The following is a 21,542-nucleotide window of genomic DNA, read 5'->3' as shown; positions in this document are numbered from 1 at the left end:
CCCCATCCAACCTGACAGAGCTTGAGTGGATCTGCAGAGAAGAATGGGATAAACTCCCCAAATACAGGTGTGCCAAGACTCAAGGCTGTAATCGCTGCGAAAAGGTGCTTCAACAAAGTACTGAGTAAAGGGTCTGAATACTTATGTAAATGTAATATTTCCGGTTTTTATTTTTAATACATTTGCAAAAATGTATAGAAACCAGTTTTTGCGTTGTCTTTATGGGGTGTTGTGTGTAGATTGATGAGGGGTGGGAAAAACAATGTAATTAATTTTAGAATAAGCGTGTAACCTAACAAAATGTGGATAAAGTCAAGGGGTCTGAATACTTTCCTTTGTATAAATGTGAAGCATCCCTTTGGCCGACATTCTGCTAATTTTCTCATGATGAAACATTTGATCTCCATACAGTTTTCTGTTTCCAAAACTAGAATCTGTAACAAATAGAGTGGACTGCGTTTTGTAGACTTTACCCTTTACCAAAGTTTCAAAAAAATTGCGTTGTTTAGAAGGAGTGCAAGGGTGAATTGAGTTATTGCACATGCACACTTCACAGAGCAGGCGTTCCTTAACGGAAATATGCAAATTGATGCTAGAACGCGCCAATAGGATCTCACTATCTCGTGCTTGGCTCTGCCCACCTCCTTGCTTGTTCTGCCCACTATGATTCATTTGCTCCCATTGGATGCGACAAGCTCTGGTCTATCTTGGTTAGTTATAAAACATATTTGATAAAGCTATCTGCTCCTGCTAGCTAGCAACATATCTACTTGTTGTAACTATATAGGTAGCTAACTAGCAAGCTAGCTACATTACTAAGATTGTTGTGTTCTAAGTTGGGAGTCATTTTACAGCTTGCATTGATGGTATTTTACATTCTATAACTAAATAGTAGGGTGTCCAATTAAAAACGCATATTTTGACCAATGGGTTAAATAATATGTTAATTGTGTAGCTACTCCTCTAACAAAACCAATGGTCCAAACCTCATGTCTCTAATCAGTTCAAACGTTATTGGAGTTTTTACCCTTGTAGGATGGCCAAGATTAGGGTGACTAAATCAATGGAGGCCAGAGAAAAAAAAGTGGTCCAAAATCAGGAAAATAGCATTGGGTCAGTTAGGCTGGATGCTGTGCGAGAATTAAGGCAAACTGACAGGCTCACCATTGAACTCATCTTTCTTCTCGAATCCGGAGGACATAAAACAATATAGAGGTAAGAGACCGATATCGATTTTGAGACATGACATGTTGTGTTTTTATATTTTAATATAAGTTTTTCATATTAATGCGAATTCCATAGTTTTTTCTCAGAAAAACAAGTGTATCTCTGTGAAATATCTACGGAGCACTGAGCGTACCACAAGCTTTTTATATTGAATTCAGCTAATGTCATGTTAATTTTGCTTTTTGCGACCTGCGGAAACAACTTTGCAGAAGACCACAACATGTAAAATGGTCAGCGCAAACACGGATGCTTGGGAATTCGCTACCCTAACCTTAACCCTTGCCTAACCGTTACCTTAACCATTTTAAATTTCAACTTCAAAGGAGGTAGAGATGTCCCAAGGATAGCACCCGCCCATGTAAAATTGTCAAAAGTCGCACCGCTCTGTCAACAGAGCTCGGTGCATATTATCGGATGTATTAGGTTATGAAATTTGAGTTTTTTAAATTATATAAATGTTAATGATATGTTAGAGAAAGACCCCACTGAATGATTCAGAACATGAAGAATCATTTGTCTTGGTAAAATCTATTTTGAAACATAAGTGAAATTTCATCACCAAAGCGCGTTTTCACCCACTCAGGTCATAGTGTCTGTCTTTGATTCCTTAAAGCGGCAATCAGTAGTTAAAAGAATAAAGCGTCTCCCCACCACTGTTTCGGTAAAAAGCTGGGGGTTTAGAGAAATATAAACCACTCACAAATTCAAAGACCGAACTATGGATGCAAGGACTGACCACCCATGATATTAAAATGATAGTTTTAACCATGTTTTTAGGCTATACAGACAGTTGGTTTAGATTTACAAACATTGGATTAAAACAATCTTATATTTTAGGTTCTGAAGGGGTACGACAGTTGCACTAAGCTCATGATCCATTTATAAGTTATATTCTTCAAGAATCAATGGGTACAAATCATTCATTTATAAATCCAAAAATGTATGTAGCATCTGCTGATTGCCCCTTTAATTGTACTAGATTGTGAAATGCCGCGCTGAGAATGCGCTTCTACAGCACTTTGGATGCCACTACTATGCGCTAGCTAGCGGCTGTGGATGTAGCTAGGCATATCATTAGTAATTTAATAGGATCTCTATGTAGCTATCTTTCTTATCCATCAAAGTGTTAGCTACATATACCAATCTCTTGAATAGACATATAGACAGCTTTTAGTAGCCCTCCGTTAATTGAGTGATGCCAGGTTAGATTGCAGCCAGTAACATGCCCGAATCCAAAAGTTGGAGCAGGCTAGCTAGCTAACTAACTAAAATATGGGGTTGTGGGGTTTGTCAGCAATCAAGACAGGGCAGTTTTGTAATATTCCATTCACAGGTGGAAACTATGTATGTTTATTAATGTTACAAAGGTGAGTGTCTATCATATGATTCTTGTTATTAGGTAATTGGTGTGAACTAGTGGCTTGCTAGATAGCTAGCTGTGAGGGCTTGTCCGCTTGCTAGCTAGCATGATGCTAATGCTACTTTGACAGTTAGCTAGGCTGAGGCTGTCTCTGTGAGTTATTGGAAGGGTTAATTTGCAGTCAAAAATACAAATATTTGTATAAGCTAGCTTTTGAAGGAAGCTTGTCGGCGCCGACATTTTGTTGTTCCTACTTATTCTCCAGGTTAGTTAACGTTAGCTGCTAAGTGTAACTGCAGCTGTCGTTGTGGCCTGTGCAATATCTGTCCACTTCACTCTGTTCTGGATGCTGTGTGCCCTTATATAGCCCCGAGACAATGTTATCTGTCTAAGGTCACAGTTAATTTCAGTTCATTAAATGTTTGAAGTAGTCATATTTTACTCTCTCTGACAGACAAACTGACATACTTCATTGCCCCCCTCTACCACCACCAGGTTACACAGTTCGAGAAACATGGTGCCTTTGGATAAGTGAAGTAGCGAGACGGGGCACGAAAACCAGTGTGGACAGGCTGCCTCCAAAGACAGTACTCTGTTGCAGCTACAGTCTGAAGCTGGAACAGTGGTGGACCCACCCAGGCTCAGAAGTGGCTGACCACAGCCCATTCAGGCACTGTGCTGGCTGGTCTCCGAACAGAACAGGGAAGGAAGACCCTTAGGAGGTGGATGTAAAGGGGCTGGTGGAGTCTCTGTGGGCATTCTCCTACTGAAATGTCAATCAGAAGAGCCGAAAGGATGTCCATCGCCCAGGCCTTGGCCATGACTGTGGCTGAAATCCCCATGTTTCTTTACTCCACCTTTGGGCAGGTAAGCAACATCCCCAAGACGACACTTTCAAGTAAAGTATGGAATATGTCTAAGAGTATGTGTGTAAGAATCTGTTCCAAAAAAACAAATGCATACAAAGCTTATTTCCACACAAATATGATGTTTGACTCACAGAAGATACACATTTGATACAGTGATTAGGCCTGTTGTGATCTCTCACCCTCACTCTTTTCCCTGTCAGTCCATATTCTCTCAGCTGAAGCTCTCTCCAAGTCTGAAGAAGGTGCTGTTTGCCACGGCTCTGGGGAGCGTAGCCCTGGCCCTCACCGCCCATCACATGAAGAGGCGAGGGAGGAAACAGAAACAGGCAACAGCTGCAAAAGTTGAGCCGAAGCAGGTGGGAATACCAGAGGTGTTGCTCCGGTTGGGGAGGCCGTCATCCCTTAAGAGAGGTGAGTTTTGCATCAATGTGATTGCTGGTGATTTTAATCAGGCTGTGAAACCGGCTCATGATTTGTTGATGTGTTTGTTAGATAGCTGGATGATTTGCTGATTTAACCTCAAGGAGTAAAAGGGATTAAGTCAAGTGATTGGCTCGTTGACAGGCTGGTGTTTGAATAAGGCTGTGTGGATACATTATGTGAAAGCTGTTTCAGTATAATCATGATGAGAATACCAGTTGCAAGTGATCCAAATGACTTGTTGATAGAAGTGTTAGCTAACAGCCTTGTTTCCATCCCAGGTGGTCCGATTCCTGGGCGACAGATGATGAGCCCCAGCACGCGGAGTAATGACACCATGAGCAGCATCTCCTCTCTGGCCCCCAGCAAACACTCAAGATCCTCCCACAGCATAGCTTCCGTACGTTTGACTCATTACTTTCTTTCGATCACTCTTTCTTGTCCCTGATTTCTCTCCTCTTTCTTAGTGTATTCTTTACCTCAGGCTACTCTTTTTAGACCATCATGTTGCAGGTTATATTTAAGCAATAAGGCACGAGGAAGTGTGGTAGATGGCCAATAAGGCCCTTATGGCTTAAACTCACCCAAGGTGAGCATGCGAGTCATGTGTGATTTATTTTAGAATGCATTGTTTTGAATTATAATGACCCAACCGGGGTCAGTGGGTTGTCCACTTTTACTCCTCGCTCAATTAGAACGTGTCTCTATTTTTGCGTTTTATCGCTGGCGCTGTAGTCACACAAAACAATAACATTTTTGTTATTATTCACTTTTCTTTTCAAGCTCATTTGAATTGGAAGAGCTAAGAGTTGAGGCTTTACTATACATGCTAAATTATACCAATTCATCCACTTATGGAAACATCGCTATCAGCAAAGATGATTGGAGATATGAACTATCCTGCTAGCACGCAGTCACTGCTCTGCCCGTCCCATCCTTTCCACCCGCCTTGCTCTGCCCAACTGCTTCTGGTGAGTTTTTCGCTTTAGCATAGGTATATTGGCCATATACCACAAACCCACGAGGTGCCTTTTGTTATTATAAACTGGTTACCAACAGTAAACAAGTAATTGTTTGTCATACCTGGCTTTCAGACAATCAGCATCCAGGACCCAAACTATCCTGTTTATAATATACATTAATGGCGATCAGTTTAGGTCAGGGGTGGGTAATCTTTTTTGGCTCGAGGACCACATCGGGATTTCGAAATTCAACGGTGGGCTGCACAGATCTGTTTCTTAAAATCAAATTGCGGGCCCGAAAAAGGTCAGTTACTAGAAAATATATAGGTCCATTATAATTTCTACATACTTTCTATCTAGTTTTAAATGTTAAAGTGTGGCCTGAGTGTGTATTATTATTTTTATAACCCAAAATCAGAATTTCCCCACTTTATTTTGAATCGTAAAAAAAAATTTTGTTACTCAAACCTCCCACGTGCCGGATTGAATGGGCTCCGGCCTGCGGGCCGTAGTTTGCCCACCCCTGGTTTAGGTTGTCAATGGCAGTTTTTTGTGTCACAGATGCGAGTCCTGCCTTCTCCGAATCAGTCGGCCAATCCCTCGACTCCCTGGGAGGCAGAGCCTGTGGAGGAGGAGCCAGGAGCCATGGAGGACGCAAATGCAGAGAACCTCTACATCATTGGTAATTGCCCTTATGAATCCCCTCATTTGGCCTCCCGAGTGGCGCAGCTGTCTAAGGCACTGCATCGCAGTGCTATTGGCGTCACTTCAGATCCGGGTTCGATCCCTGGCTGTGTCGCAGACGGCAGCGACCGGGAGACCCATGAGGCGACGCACAATTGGCCCAGCGTCGTCTGGGTTAGGGGAGGGTTTGGCCGGAGGGGATGTCCTTGTCCCATCGCGCTCTAGAGACTCCTTGTGGCGGCCAGGCGCATGCATGCTGACTTGGGTCGCCAGCTGTACAGTGTTTCCTCCGACACATTGGTGCGGCTGGCTTCCGGGTTAAGCGTGCAGTGTTTCAAGAAGCAGTGCGGCTTGGCGGGGTCGTGTTTCGGAGGACCTCGCCAAGCTCACGACCTTCTCCTCTCCCGTGTCCGTACGGGAGTTGCAGCGATGGGATAAGACTAACTACCAATTGGATATCACGAAATTGGGGAGAAAAAGGGGTAAAAATACCAACAACAACAAAAAAAAATATATATATAAATAATTATAAAAAAAAAAAATCCCCTCATATTGATGCAGTAAAGAGGACAGACAATATGCAACTGAGACAGAGTTTTTGATGTGCTTTTTAATGAGGAAAAGTATTTACCAAAATTGAATTAGTTACTTATTTCCCATTCAGAAGAACTGTGCAAGGACCTTTGAGTAGAAGGAGAGTTGGACATTGACATAGAGGGTTATGCCTGACTATACTGTATGTCCTGCACTGTTTGTCTTGGTCTTTTCATTGATACAGGATAAAGACATTTCTGTAATTCAGCTAGTCTGTTATCTTTCCTCAGCAACCAAATGTCTGGGAGGCCTCCCAGTCCTTCGATGGTATTTCTAAACCACCCGACAGATTATCATCACCCATCCTTGCATTTTACGATGCATTCATGCTCCCAACCACTGCCATTAATTTGTGGCTGCGTTCCAATAATATTATGCCTACTATTTTCCTCTAAGTGTGCACTTGCGCTCTCTCTTTCCTTAAAAACACTGGATGTTGATGTTAGCATGGGTTCCCACCACATTGCTTACACTATCCAATTATTTTTTTACATCCATGAGCGAGAGTGAGCAGGCGAGTTGCACACTCTGGGGGAAAAGGGTAAGGAATGATAATAAGGTCCCCTGTCTTCCCTTCCCCCTCTCAGGAATGCCACTCTTCCTGATCAATCAGTACTTCCTACTTTTCCAACATTAATCCTCCCTCCATTCATATATATATATATAATTGAAACTGACCTAGCCCCTAGCCAAAATCGTGCTTTTCTTGATTTTTCTATGCTATCCTGATCACATCCTCATCTCCCCCAGGCATGGAGCTGTTTGAGGAGGCCCTCCAGAAGTGGGAGCAGGCCCTCAACATCCGCCACCGCTCTCACTCCAGTGCTTCCAACGCCAGTACGAGCCTGGCCCTGGAGGGGGAGACGGCTTGCCCCGACCTGCCCACGGTACGCCACAGAACTATCTCACACTCAACGGTACGCTACACTTTTATTTTTCTGTATTTTATTTCATTTATCCTTTATTTAACCAGGTTAGTCCCATTGAGATATTAATCTCTTTGAATGGAGCCGTGGCCTAGAGGAAGCCACACTCTCACAAATCCATCAAAGATTACATTAAAAGCATCCTCCGATTTCTCACTCCACCAGCCTCCATTGCCTTAACGATTCAGAGAAAGGATGATGGGCAACTCCGGTCCTGGAGGGCCACTGTGATTTGAATTAATCAACTAATGTAGTGATTTTTGTTTGTTTTCATGGTTTCATTCCGATTCGCGTAACAAGGTCTTTGCCGAGAAGCTGGAGACCCTTCTGCACCGGGCCTACCACCTACAGGAGGACTTCAGCACCAACATTCCCCCAGATAGCCTGCTAGCAGACTTTGGTAATTAGAATGCTATGCAAATCTGTTGACTTGTTGACGGTAGCTTTAGCATTAGCTATTAGAATGCTGCTAACATGAATATTTATTTTCTGCGTAGACAGTATCTTTAGCATTCAGCCATAATGGGTAATGTAGCTGGTGTAGTCCTTGTGTTGTGGCTCAGACTGTTTGCTTCGTTGTCCTGCCAGAGAGTGAGGGAACGCTCATTCTGCCAAACTTGGCGAGTAGAATGTGTGAAGACGACACCACTACGATCACTTCGGACGATTCCTTCTTCTCAGCGGCAGAGGTTGGTTTCTCTTTCTTTCTCCATCTCTCTTTCACTCAGCATCTCTCACGCACGTATTCTCTCTCCCCCCTCACTCAAACTCACACACACTTCCTTTCTCCCATACACTCACAGTCCATCTGCCAGACTCACACTTTTCTCCCTCACACACCCCTACTCCCTATCTGACACACACATACACCACTACTCTAGTCTCATGTATCCTATGTATCCTCATGACTATCATGTATCCTATGATATGAACATGTGTGCTAAGGAATGTGCCTCTCCATCTATTTTCCTCTGTGCAGCTGTTTGACCAGCTATCTCTGGATGAGGTGTACCAGCCTCTGAGGCCCGCTGCTCTCTACGACGAGGCCGTGTCACTAGTCCAGGACGGCAGCGTGCCCTGTCGAGCGCTCCGGTAAGTGCTAGCTAAGTACTAGACCTGGGTTCAAAAATAATTTTTTGAGTGCTTAATTAAAGTGATAGATTTGGAGAGGGTTTGGGGTTCGTACTTTTGGGACTATTCCATAGCTTCCATTGGGCCAAAGGCAAGATCAATCGAGCACAAATACTATTTGAGTGCTGTTACTCACATCTAGGGCTGTTGCGGTGACCGTATTACCGCCACACCGGCGGTCACGAGTCACGAAGTCATGAATTCCACGTGACCGTTTAGTCATGGTAATTAGGCTTCTCCAAGCTAATGGTCATTAGTAGCCTACCAAACTTGCTAACTGCCTGGTACTCAGCAATCTATTGTCCCTCTAATCACTCTGACATCAATGGAAATGTAATCGAAAATCTAATCAAACACTTCATATGAGCTCATGTTGCACAACATTTCTATAGGCTATGCAATTGCATGAGAAAACAGAGTGATAGCCTCTACTAAAAAGAGGATCCCATCAGCTTTCTATAGACTAGGCCTACTATATTTATTTCTCAACTTTCCTAATATTAAGCACATTGTTTATCTTTACAACATGAGTATAGCCTACCTGGCTGGTATGAAAATGATCCACAGGGAAAGCATCCTTCATTCGCTATTTAAGTGCATAGACGACATGTATTTTTTCCCGCTGCCCCTGTTTCGAGACAGGTGCATGATAATGGTCCATTCTAAATCAAAACAAATTTCACACATACATTATTTAGTATATGTAAAGACGAGATTAAATCAAGAATAGTCTGATGGGTGACAATATTAGCCTATCACTTGTGAATTATATATTATCACTTTTGAATGATGCCCAGCATAAGAAACTGCCTTTTTTTTGCAACTTTTTCGGATCATAGTTGCACACCTCATGTAGCCTAGCCCATAGGCCTATATGTTTTTATAAGGTTTGTATCACAACTAAAGTGGCCAAATAACTTCTTAACATTAAGCACATTAATCCGCTTTACAATGGGTTTAGAGCCTAACTGGCATACATAAGCAGCACGTGAGTTTCAAGGTTGGGGAAGATAATTTTCTCCATAAAAATGCACCTTCATAAAAAAGCATTACATGCATAATCGCATTTGCGGTCACTTTTGATAATGGTGTTTTCCCGCTAATGGAACATTCACGCTTATAGCCTACTGCCATGTGCGCATTGCTGTGCTTATAATGTGAAGAAATAGCCTAATAGTTTATCAACATTTTAAGCTAAACGTTCTGATCTGTTGTGTCAGCCACATTGCGTAAAAAAGTGTTTTTTGATGATAGTGGTTGTATTAATTTGGGATTAATTGCACCCCACAACTGTCCCAGACTATGTTTGGAATATTTCCTTGAGCAGAATAGACTAGGTCGACTTTTGTGCTATGGGGGATAGTAGATTGACATAGGCTAGAGCTTTTGCTGTTCGTTAGGCCTACTCATCTTGTTGGCTGACGAATAGTAAATGTGGACAGTCCTTCCAATATCTTCAATATGCACCTTGGAATTGGATAAGGACACGCGCAGTTGCGTCCCCGATGTGTCTGTCTTCACTTGTAGCCTGTGAGAAAGACCCGATCACGTGACTGAGAGCCATGTAAGTGAGAGGCGCTTCGGATTGCGCAGCACGCTCAGGAACAAGGGCACAACGCAGCACTCCGGGCCGCAAAAGGCATGGATTTTTTTTAGGGTGCATTACGGCCACAAAAGGGATGCCGCCGTGGAAGTCGCGGCATTATCAAGTGCTTTTTCAAATTGTGAATGAGAGACTGATGAAGTATGTACAGCCTGCGCAAAAAACTAAGCAGAGCTCATGCCTTTTCAAGCGACTTTTTTCAAATCATCATTAGTCGCATCATGCAGCCTTAAAATGTATTTAAAATCTAAACATATAGCCTAACGTTTGTAGAACAACTAATGTTACATAAATAACTCTAAATAAAGCATATAGGAGTACCTATTTCTTTGTTAACCGCTCAACACAGAATAGCCGCATGTGCGCACTCCCTCAAATCGTTCGGAGAAAATATTTATATTTTATTCAGCTTTGTTCAATTGTATTCTTCATACTATAAAATAATGCCATGGAATTATAAGCAAATCTTGTCTGCTAAATGAACTAGTGTAGGCCACAGCCATATGGCATAGCCACATCAGGACCTAACATAAGGACAACTCTTATTTTCATGCTTCTTTAGACCTGTCTAAAATAAATAATGAATTTATTGTGAAGGTGTAGGCTATATTACATGGATTTATTAGACTTTTTTAAATGGCTTGTAGGCTATGTGTGGAAGCTAGGAGATGCTAAATGTGTTTGTTAATTAACGGTCAATTACCGTGAGACCGACAGTTATTTGCTTGACAATCACCGGCTGACACAATTTCGTGACCGCCACATCCCTACTCATAACCATATATTTCCGACATAAAACTAAATGATGTCTATTCCCGTTTCATATTCTCATCTTTCCCCCTTCTCCGTCCCTCAGAACTGAGCTGCTAGAATGCTACGGTGACCAGGACTTCCTAGCCAAGCTCCATTGTGTGAGACAAGCCTTCCAGGTCTGAAATACTTACTGAAGATTGGTATTTATAAACGGGTGGTTCGAGCCCTGAACGCTGATTTGTTGAAAGCCATGGTATATCAGATCGTATACCACGGGTATGACCCCAAAATATTTTTTACTGTGCTAATTACGTTGGTAACCAGTTTATAATAGCAATAAGGCACCTCTTGGGTTTGTGGTATATGGCCAATATACCATGGTTAAGGGCTGTATCCAGGCACTCCGCGTTGTGCATAAGAACAGCCCTTATACGTGGTATATTGGCCATATACCACACCCCCTCGTACCTTATTGATTATATAGACAATGTCACTGTGGATTTGATGTGACCAAGATGGGTCTTTGCTGAAGTCCGCAGTGCTCAGTTGTTGTTGTTTTCGACAGGTTCTGTTGCTAGACAAAACTCACCGGACGTTCTTCATGGAGACCGGCAAGCAGATGATCACAGGACTCATGACCAAGGCAAACAAGGTGACAACACTCACCTATATCCGTACCGATACATACAATACGTGACCAAAAGTATGTGGACACATGCTTGTCGAACATATCATTCCAAAATCATGGGCATTAATATGGAGTTGGTCCCCCCTTTGCTGCTATAACAGCCTCCACTCTTCTGGGTAGGCTTTCCACTAGATGGACTAGAAAATTGCTGCGGGGACTTCCTTCCATTCTGCCACGAGCATTAGTGAGGTTGGGCACTGATGTTGGACGATTAGGCCTGGCTCGCAGTCGGCGTGCCAATTCATCCCAAAGGTGTTTGATGGGGTTGAGGTCAGGGCTCTGTGCAGGCCAGTCAAGTTCTTCCACACCAATCTCGACAAACGTTTTCTGTATGGACCGCACTTTGTGCACGGGGGCATTGTCATGCTGAAACAAAAGGGCCTTCCCCAAACTGTTGCCACGAAGTTGGAAGCACAGAATCGTCTAGAATGTAATTATATGCTGTAGCGTTAAGATTTACCTTCACTGGAACTAAGGGGCCTAGCCTGAACCATGAAAAACAGCCCGAGACCATTATTCCTCCTCCACTAAATTTTACAGTTGGCACTATGCATTCGGGTAGGTAGCATTTTCCTGGCATCCGTCAAACCCACATTTGTCCGTCGGACTGCGAGATGGTGAAGCGTGATTCATCACTCCAGAGAACGCGTTTCCACTGCTCTAGAGTCCAATAGCGCTGAGCTTTACACCACTCCAGCCAACTCTTGGAGTTGCGCATGGTGATCTTAGGCTTGTGTGCGGCTGCTCGGCCATGGAAACCCATTTCATGAAGCTCCCGACTAACAGTTATTTTGCTGACGTTGCTTCCAGAGGGAGTTTGGAACACGGTAGTGGATGTTGCAACCGAGGACAGATGATTTTTACGCGCTTCAGCACTCGACGGTCCCATTCTGTGAGCTTGTGTTGCATACCACTTCGCAGCTGAGCTGTTGTTGCTCCTAGACGTTTCCACTTCATAATAACAGCACTTACAGTTGACCGGGGTAGCTATAGCAGGGCAGAAAATGGACATTGTTGGAAAGGTGGCATCCTATGACGGTGCCATGTTAAGTCACTGAGCTCTTCAGTAAGGCCATTCTACTGCCAATGTTTGTCTATGGAGATTGCATGGCAGTGTGTTAAAAAATTTTTTTTACACCTGTCAGCAACGGGTGAGGCTGAAATAGCCGAAGCCACTAATTTGAAGGGGTGTCCACATATGTTTGTATATACAGTGGGGAGAACAAACAAAAAATGTAAATATTTGATACACTGCCGATTTTGCAGGTTTTCCTACTTACAAAGCATGTAGAGGTCTGTAATTTTTTATCATAGGTACACTTCAACTGTGAGAGACGGAATCTAAAACAAAAATCCAGAAAATCACATTGTATGATTTTTAAGTAATTAATTTGCATTTTATTGCATGACATAAGTATTTGATACATCAGAAAAGTAGAACTTAATATTTGGTACAGAAACCTTTGTTTGCAATTACAGAGATCATACGTTTCCTGTAGGTCTTGACCAGGTTTGCATACACTGCAGCAGGGATTTTGGCCCACTCCTCCATACAGACCTTCTGGCCCACTCCTCCATACAGACCTCCAGATCCTTCAGGTTTCGGGGCTGTCGCTGGGCAATACGGACTTTCAGCTCCCTCCAAAGATTTTCTATTGGGTTCAGGTCTGGAGACTGGCTAGGCCACTCCAGGACCTTGAGATGCTTCTTACGGAGCCACTCCTTAGTTGCCCTGGCTGTGTGTTTCGGGTCGTTGTCATGCTGGAAGACCCAGCCACGACCCATCTTCAACGCTCTTACTGAGGGAAGGGCCAAGATCTCGCGATACATGGCCCCATCCATCCTCCCCTCAATACGGTGCAGTCGTCCTGTCCCCTTTGCAGAAAAGCATCCCCAAAGAATGATGTTTCCACCTCCATGCTTCACGGTTGGGATGGTGTTCTTGGGGTTGTACTCCTCCTTCTTCTTCCTCCAAACACGGCGAGTGGAGTTTAGACCAAAAAGCTCTATTTTTGTCTCATCAGACCACATTACCTTCTCCCATTCCTCCTCTGGATCATCCAGATGGTCATTGGCAAACTTCAGACGGGCCTGGACATGCACTGGCTTGAGCAGGGGGACCTTGCGTGCGCTGCAGGATTTTAATCCATGACAGCGTAGTGTGTTACTAATGGTTTTCTTTGAGACTGTGGTCCCAGTTCTCTTCAGGTCATTGACCAGGTCCTGCCGTGTAGTTCTGGGCTGATCCCTCACCTTCCTCATGATCATTGATGCCCCACGAGGTGAGATCTTGCTTGGAGCCCCAGGCCGAGGGTGATGGACCGTCATCTTGAACTTCTTCCATTTTCTAATAATTGCGCCAACAGTTGTTGCCTTCTCACCAAGCTGCTTGCCTATTGTCCTGTAGCCCATCCCAGCCTTGTGCAGGTCTACAATTTTATCCCTGATGTCCTTACACAGCTCTCTGGTCTTGGCCATTGTGGAGAGGTTGGAGTCTGTTTGATTGAGTGTGTGGACAGGTGTCTTTTTATACAGGTAACGAGTTCAAACAAGTGCAGTTAATACAGGTAATGAGTGGAGAACAGGAGGGCTTCTTAAAGAAAAACTAACAGGTCTGTGAGAGCCGAAATTCTTACTGGTTGGTAGGTGATCAAATACTTATGTCATGCAATAAAATGCAAATTAATTACTTAAAAATCATACAATGTGATTTTCTGGATTCCGTCTCTCACAGTTGAAGTGTACCTATGACAAAAATTACAGACCTCTACATGCTTTGTAAGTAGGAAAACCTGCAAAATCGGCAGTGTATCAAATACTTGTTCTCCCCACTGTATAGTGTATATGACCTATATCCTCACCCCAACAACCCTGTATCTTCACTAACAGTCTATCTCTCTGAACATGTTTGTTACTTTTTAACACACTGTCTCGAGTTGTATCTTCATTGTTTTGTTCCTCTTTGTTCCCTGTAGAGTCCAAAAGCCTTCCTGGAAGCGTATGAGGACATGCTTCTCTACACCCAGAGAGAGGAGACCTGGCTGGTCAGCAAGATGGAGCTAGAGGGACGAGGGGTGAGATATTTTTCCTATTTATTTCCCTGTTTTCTCTTTTTTGAACCTTCTCTCTTCAAACATAAATGGAAGTTTCTAGAAATTCGAGTGATTCTTTCATAAGATAATTATAGCTAGAATCAGTGTCTATAAATCGCTCTGAGTAGATTGACTAGTGCGTGACAATTCACGAACTCACACTTTACATGTGGTGTAGAGCTGGGCCAGATTCATTGCACACCAAACTACTAAAACAGGGAGGGAGTACCTGAACTTATTTTCTACCAATAAGAAAAGCTTGTTTTGCTATTGTGTGCCCTAATGAATATACGTTGTTTGAAGCTCCTGACCTTGTATGACCTATGACCTCTGCCAGGTGGTGGTAATGAACTTCTTTGACATCGTGCTGGACTTCATCCTGATGGATGCCTTCGAGGACCTGGAGAGCCCACCCTTGTCGGTGGTGGCCGTGCTGAGGAACCGCTGGCTCTCCGACAGCTTCAAGGAGACAGTGAGACCACACACACAGAATCTCTCTCACACACACTGAAAAACACACACACACTCCTATAGTCATCATGCTATATTGATTCTAGCAGGCTCAATAACAACTGTAATATAAACATAACACATAATTACACAGGCTGACATGCTGGACAACAGGGTCTATTGCATTCACTTCAACTATACCATTGGTGAAAATATCCTGAAATGTAATAAATCATGCATTGTGTGTGTGTGTGTGTGTGTGTGTGTGTTTGTCAGGCCCTGGCTACTGCGTGCTGGTCCGTTCTGAAGGCCAAGAGGCGTCTGCTGATGGTTCCAGATGGCTTCATCTCCCACTTCTACGCCATATCAGAACACGTGAGCCCTGTCCTGGCCTTTGGCTTCCTCGGTCCCAGACAGCACCTCAGTGAAGTGTGCACCATCTTCAAGGTTGGAGTTTTAATCTGGACTTTTCCCCCTGACCTTTTGTCCCTGACCTTTTGTCCCTGATTTATCTACTACTAGTATTTAGAGGTCACACGTCACTTCTTTGTTTTATATTTTCATTTACTCTTCTTTTACTCATGATTTTGCAAAGAATGTCATGTTTGTGCTTTGTTTGTCTGTCTGTCCTGGTGTTACCTTGATTCTTGCATAGAGCTCACCTTAAATAACAAGTTGAATCAAAGTGATGCCTTAATCTCTCAAGTATCGTAATTCCTGTAGACAGTCTACCCAGATTTTCAGGAGTGAAATGCATGTAGAAAACAAGCTTGATTTTTCTTAGAAATAAATTACATCTCATGAGGACATTGCTCACCAATGTACTGAACTCCTGGAAAGACTGCATATCTCACCCTCTCTTTCTTCCCTCTCTACTACTCCACAGCAACAAATAGTGCAGTACCTGAAGGACATGTTTGACCACGACAAGGTGCGCTTCACCTCAGCCCAGTCTCTGGCCGAGGACCTCCTGAGCCTGTCCCACCGCCGCAGTGACATCCTGCTGGGCTACCTGGGCATCGACAGCCTGCTGGAGCCCAACGGAGCCCTACCCCAAGGAGATGCAGCAGCCGGCCCCGGCCGCTCCAACCACCACTGAGACAAGGGTAGGGAGAAAACATTATAAAAACAGAGTGAAACGGGGAGGTACTAACTGAATTTGTCCAATAAGAACACAGATTTTCATTTTCAGTTGGAAAGTGGTTCGCTACTGTGTGGCCTGATGAGTACGACCCTGTGTCTGACTTAGCTGGAAGGTACTGGACTGGGCTGGTCTAAACCGGACTTCACAGGCGAGATTTAGGAGAGGTGTCATTCACGAGCTTGAACTGCAGCATCGCTTGTATTGGACCTTACATAAAAGAGGGACCTCATGATTCCATCTCTCCCCTTACGTTGGATGATCTGAAGTTCGAGATCATTCCATACTAATCCCTTTCTTCCAGTGTGTGATGATCCAACCGGCAAGAATATGTTTGTTGTGTCTATGTCATGTATGTACTGTAAGTGTGTATTCTGGGGCAGGGGATCCAAAGCGATCCCCTCTTGACTATCATCCTGACACCCTTAGCCAAAATAACTTGCACTGAGATGTGATGTCATTGTCTGTTGAAGGACCTCCTTGCTTCTGTCTATACTCTGTTTTCCATCCATCAATCGATCATCCATTAACTTAGCGTATTTATTCTGATAGTGCTAGGAGCCTGATTGATGAAACAGTCCCCCATCCAAGAGAACGTGTAATACAAATATTTAATACTGTACTTAAGGTCAGGGGCAGGGCATTGGACTGTTAGACACTTGTGCGTACAGAAAAAGTGCACTGATATCCCCATCTTGTCCTCATACTTACAATATAATGATATTGTCATAGTATCGAGGTACTGTGGTGTAGCAAAGATGCCAAGCAAGGGGATGCAGCCATCCACTGAAATCCTACACTGTAGCATTTACCTCTGTGAAAACCTGACATGCTTTGATGAAATGTTGAGATGGTCAATTCTGATGATTGTTGCCGAGTTGGGTGTATGAGAGAGAGAGTGAAATCCATCATTCGTATTGTCTGTAATCACTCTTTGTCTGTAAGAAACAGTGAAATTGGTATATGCAGCTCAGGGTTTCCATTAGGAAAATGTGGTTCTGGACATTTGACCGGCAGTATTTTAATTTACCTATGTGCATTGGGTGCGTGACCTGGTTATTGCTTCCACCCACGGTGCTCAGAATGACATAAATCACAGTTAGATTATGGTAATTAATCTTAACAGAACATGCAACTCTAGGAAGCAACAGCAAGAGTCCTTCTTACCGCTTTCCGATGCGCACTTTGAAGATGTTAGAATAACTATCCACATTTACTTTTCCTCAGCCAACAGGACGAGTAACGAACAGCAAAATCACTAGCTTAAAATTACTACCATAGTAGAAAAGTTTACCTAGAAATAGCCTATTCCAAACACTCTGGGACAGTTGTGGGACAATAGATCCCAAATTCATACAACCAGTACATCAAAATAACATTGTAATTAATTATAGGTCATATTTTAATAGAAATCTGGAAACACTGGACACTTTAAAGGTTGGGCAAAAACGCACATAATGGCTTTAAACTGTATAACTGATCAATGCACCATCATACCAGGTCATTTAATGGTTCACATTTTTTATGAATAATATATTGGGCTACAGAAGTGTCATTTCTTACTGATCTCTACAGCTTCCGTCCAAAAACAAATCCTGTGAAATGAAGTCGACACATACTGGAGGAGTTACTGGCTAGCTACAGTGTCTAGCTTAGCTAACGAACTATCTACGTCAGTCGCGGTGCGCATGACCAATATGACACCGATGAACCACCAAAGACACACCCCATTTCTGTTTGAAAATTGAGAGAGGAGGAGTTGGACTGTTTTTCGTGGCCAAAGTCGACCGTTAAAGCTAATTTCCTGCAATTCTACAAATGTTGCCATTGTTTATGACGCTTTAATATGCTATTGGGGGGGGGGGGGGACCAATCGACCAGTTCTGAATATTGGGGGCGATATCCCTCCCCCAATCCCCAATGGCAATTTCACATATGGAAGTCTTTATAAAATAATTGCCTCCACGTTTATAGAAACTGATTTTGGCATGGCTACTTTGAAGCAAGACATGCCTCATAATATGAAGTAAAACGTTAAGGCTTCACACAATGAAGTATGTTTTCAAAATGCTTACTGCCTCCAGCTCACATTGCAAAGTGGTGTGTGACGCGCTGAAGCCTGCCTACCTTTGCCCAAGCGCTTGAAAGGTGAATGGGAAGTGCTTCAATTACCAATTGAGAATAAAAAAAATAGTAGCTCTTTTTAATTGTGGCCATCAAAACAGTTAACACGTGTTTGCTATTAGAATTTTTGCACAATGATTGGGCTTATAAAAGCATGTATCACTCCAGCAGCAACAGGAGCTGTAGCAGCAGCTTTTTTGCTGTCTGCCAGATTTTCAGCTGAAACTCTGTATCTGTATGCTGTGCTCGTGTGATAAGAATCATAACGACTAATGAAAATACAAGCGCCAATTTCATTCCACTGAATTATGCAAATTAACCTTTAGACAGATAAGCATGACCGGTCAAATTTAGTTCCATCAACTGGTATTTCCATCAATGAATAGGCAAAAAAGCATTATATTTGCAATGGGATTTTTTTCTTCTGCAGGACAACTGACCGGTGCCAATTTTCAAGCCTAATGGAATGGGAGGATATGTTGCCATTTTCAGACTTTTTGAAAAGGTTAATTTAGCTGTTTTTGAGAAAAGCATTGTGTTTCTGAATTGCTTCCCATTACTAGTATTCCCACATGCCCTCTGCCCTCAACGAAAGACAGGACCTATTCTACTTTACATGTTTGAATTCACAGCTACCTTGTACTGAGCTCTATGCCACACGTTTGGTTGAATAACACTCACATTTTGTTGAAATGGGGATTGACAAGAGTAGATGACAATCTAGGTACGTTAAAATTGCAACGTTTAGTATACGGTTAAGTGTGATCTTGATATATTAAAGATTTCAGTATAATGTAGCTGTATATTCAGAATCAGTGCTTTAGGGGTATCCTGTTCGCATGGAATCCAAACAGTGCAATCCAAATCCATATATTGGTGGTGAAACAATTATGAAACGGAGCATATCTGTTTGGTTCCAGGCTAATATCCCATATTTTATGTCAATCTTGAAGCCTAACTTAAAAATACCGACTACTGTATATGGAGCCTTTCTATAACCAGTTTTGTTGTCTTGTTTTTTGGCACATGAAAGACCTCGTTTGTCTTTTTTGCACTTAAAAAAAGAAATATTTAATTGCTCTTCTAACCCAATTTTCTAAATCAAAATTGTTGGATAGCATGGTTGAGGCATAGGTCATTGACTGGTAGGCATTATTGTATAACCATTGTAATATTGGCAGACAATGTATTCAATGTTTATTCTTTTTTTACATGTAATTTGTTGGTCTAAGGGTGCGTTCGTAAATTCACTCTAGCTATCTACTTAGATTTCAGAGCACTCTCGTCTGAGTGTGCCAGAGTGCAGAATAACTGATGAATTTACAAACGTGCAACACATTTTGAATATGACAGGTGTCAGTAAATGTCGCAAAAAAACCTCAGCTAATTAAATTGTTGCCAGCAGCACAGTTACAGTCACCAGCGCTCTAGATAACATGAAAACAGCCTAACCAGCTCTGCTAAGGTGAGTAAAATGGTCAGAGTGAAATGTGTCCTCTCATTTGTGTCTGGAAGTAGCTAGCCAACTTTAGCCAATTAGTTTGGGTGCTTGACTGCCATTGTGAGGTCAGAACGCTCGGATCAACCCTACTCCTCAGCCAGAGCGTCTAGTGTGTGCTCAGATAGCGAAACGCTCTGAATTTAGGAACGGACTAAGACAATGCTCTGAATTTACGAACGCCCAGAGCGCGCTCTGGCTCTACAGAGTGAATTTACGAACACACCATAATTTTTGCTAATTATCCCTCAGACTTAAATTGTAATCAGATATTTCTGTTGGATGACTTACATCAATTGATTGACGAATGAAAACTGTCCTGCCTATTTTAGTCTTCTAAGCTCCAATTACTATCAAATGTATATGATATGAAGTACTGTATGAATCGATCAGTATGTATCACATCCCAATGGGAGATTAATGTAATAGTTATTCATTACTGCTCAGATTCCCAAACGGTGGCCTTTGGGTTGTGAGATTGGTTTCCTTTTATGTTGAACAAACAATAGATGTATTCTCAGAGAATCACACTATCCTCAGCAGCCTTTGCATGTGGATTCTTGTCATACATGTACTGCTGTTTGCTTCTTGTTCATGTGTCCCATCAATCAGCATAGTGTTGGATTGCATTAGATGCCCTGTGACTTCCTTTAATTCATTCCCAATTAATTCCCTTAATTATCAGTAATTGTGTTATCAAAACTAGAAACAATTGAGATCAACACAGAAAATAGCAGATTTAGTGATAACTCTTCACGATTATAACTCCTTAATACTGTTTATTCTGTATGGCTTATACTTCAACCTCAGAATTCAGGTATAGGAACTCTTACAGTATGCTGAGACAGGCTTTGTTTATTCAATCTCTTAACGGTCAGCATTAAGAAACAGTAGGTTTATGATGATTTCAAATGGCCAAAGAGCACAGAGTAAGAAGTCTTCATTTTAAGTATGAAATTACTTGTTGTACACTGTCATATTCTTGCCTTTTTGTTGTCTTTTTGGTTGTGAAATTACAAAGCCAGCACAAACTGTAAACATGTTTTACGTTATTTTTAAAAAATATCTATTTGCCTTTTCCCAATCAGACACAAATGATGACTGTCTGGCTTTTTGCATTGCATTGCCTAAAAGACATTAATCAATATTTCAAGTCAATAGTCAAGTGTGAATGACAATTCTATGATTACATCTACTTTCACATTTCTTTGCTGTAGCCTTTGTACTGTACATGAAAGTATGGGGTCAGACAACTATTTTAGGATAATTAACTAAATACATATGCCTTGGTTGGGTGCGTGTCAAGAACTGAAGGCAACAAAAACCCAACCAAGGCATATGTATTTAGTTATCACCAAATAGTTTTGGGGCAAGAATCACTTCCCATTCACTCATTTATGAAAAAAAACTGTAAAGTCGCTCTGGATAAGAGCATCTGCTAAATGACTAAAATGTAAATTTATGAATAAAACTAATTTTCATATTTCTTTAAGTGACACATGATTGGACAGGGGTGCAACTTTGGTTTTTAGAAGTGGGGGGGGGACATAACTTGGCGGGGGGGGGGGGGGGGGCTGGGGATCCTCCCATTTTTGTGGGCATCTAAAGCTCATGACCCACACAACGAAAAGTAAGTAAAAATGCCCACAGTCATCAAGCTAGGTAAGAGATCATTATTAAATATGTTTAAGTGATAAGACTGGACTAAATCAATGATAATTCAATAATGTGTTCCACCTTTAACCAATAGCCTAACAAATGAACAACCCTTACAAATGAAGTACAAATACTTAACTTTTGATTGTCTTTATTAAGACATCCCCTATATTACATTTCAGCCAGACTCCCCAGCCAGCCTGAGCCACCTGTACGCCCGACCCCCACCAATATAGTCAATAACTCAACTCTCTCCCCAACACAACTTCCTTCCCATCTTTTTTTTTTATGTCTCAAAGAAAAGGTTTGGAAATCAAAAGTTGAATAAAAACACACACATATACCTCCTACACATTAACACACA

At 42.3% G+C, this 21,542-nt stretch overlaps 1 protein-coding gene across 1 annotated transcript; it reads left to right on the top strand.

Annotated features, from left to right (window-relative positions):
* The first annotated feature begins 2,276 nt into the window (after nt 1-2,276).
* LOC311099995 (mitoguardin 2-like) lies at nt 2,277-21,009 on the top strand. The gene is made up of 15 exons (XM_084140723.1): nt 2,277-2,594; nt 3,083-3,454; nt 3,657-3,867; nt 4,158-4,276; nt 5,400-5,520; nt 6,867-7,003; nt 7,343-7,442; nt 7,631-7,731; nt 8,022-8,134; nt 10,633-10,705; nt 11,095-11,181; nt 14,193-14,291; nt 14,647-14,781; nt 15,036-15,206; nt 15,646-21,009. The coding sequence occupies exons 2-15, from the start codon at nt 3,359-3,361 to the stop codon at nt 15,856-15,858; spliced, it is 1,776 nt and encodes a 591-aa protein (XP_083996849.1). The 5' UTR covers nt 2,277-2,594; nt 3,083-3,358; the 3' UTR covers nt 15,859-21,009.
* The last annotated feature ends 533 nt before the right edge of the window (nt 21,010-21,542 follow it).

Source organism: Coregonus lavaretus (genome assembly GCF_964263955.1).
Source record: "Coregonus lavaretus genome assembly, chromosome: 24".
Lineage (NCBI taxonomy): Eukaryota > Metazoa > Chordata > Actinopteri > Salmoniformes > Salmonidae > Coregonus > Coregonus lavaretus.
The sequence above is the reverse complement of the archived record's forward strand: the minus strand, read 5'-3'. Positions and strand labels throughout refer to the sequence as shown.

What these genes read in the sequence shown, in the direction of transcription:
- LOC311099995 (XM_084140723.1), top strand. Translation starts at nt 3,359, where the DNA reads ATGTCAATCAGAAGAGCCGAAAGGATGTCCATCGCCCAGGCCTTGGCC. An exon ending in AGAGAACCTCTACATCATTG is followed by an intron (nt 5,521 to 6,866) that starts GTAATTGCCCTT and finishes CATCTCCCCCAG; the next exon opens with GCATGGAGCTGTTTGAGGAG. An exon ending in TAGCCTGCTAGCAGACTTTG is followed by an intron (nt 7,443 to 7,630) that starts GTAATTAGAATG and finishes TTGTCCTGCCAG; the next exon opens with AGAGTGAGGGAACGCTCATT.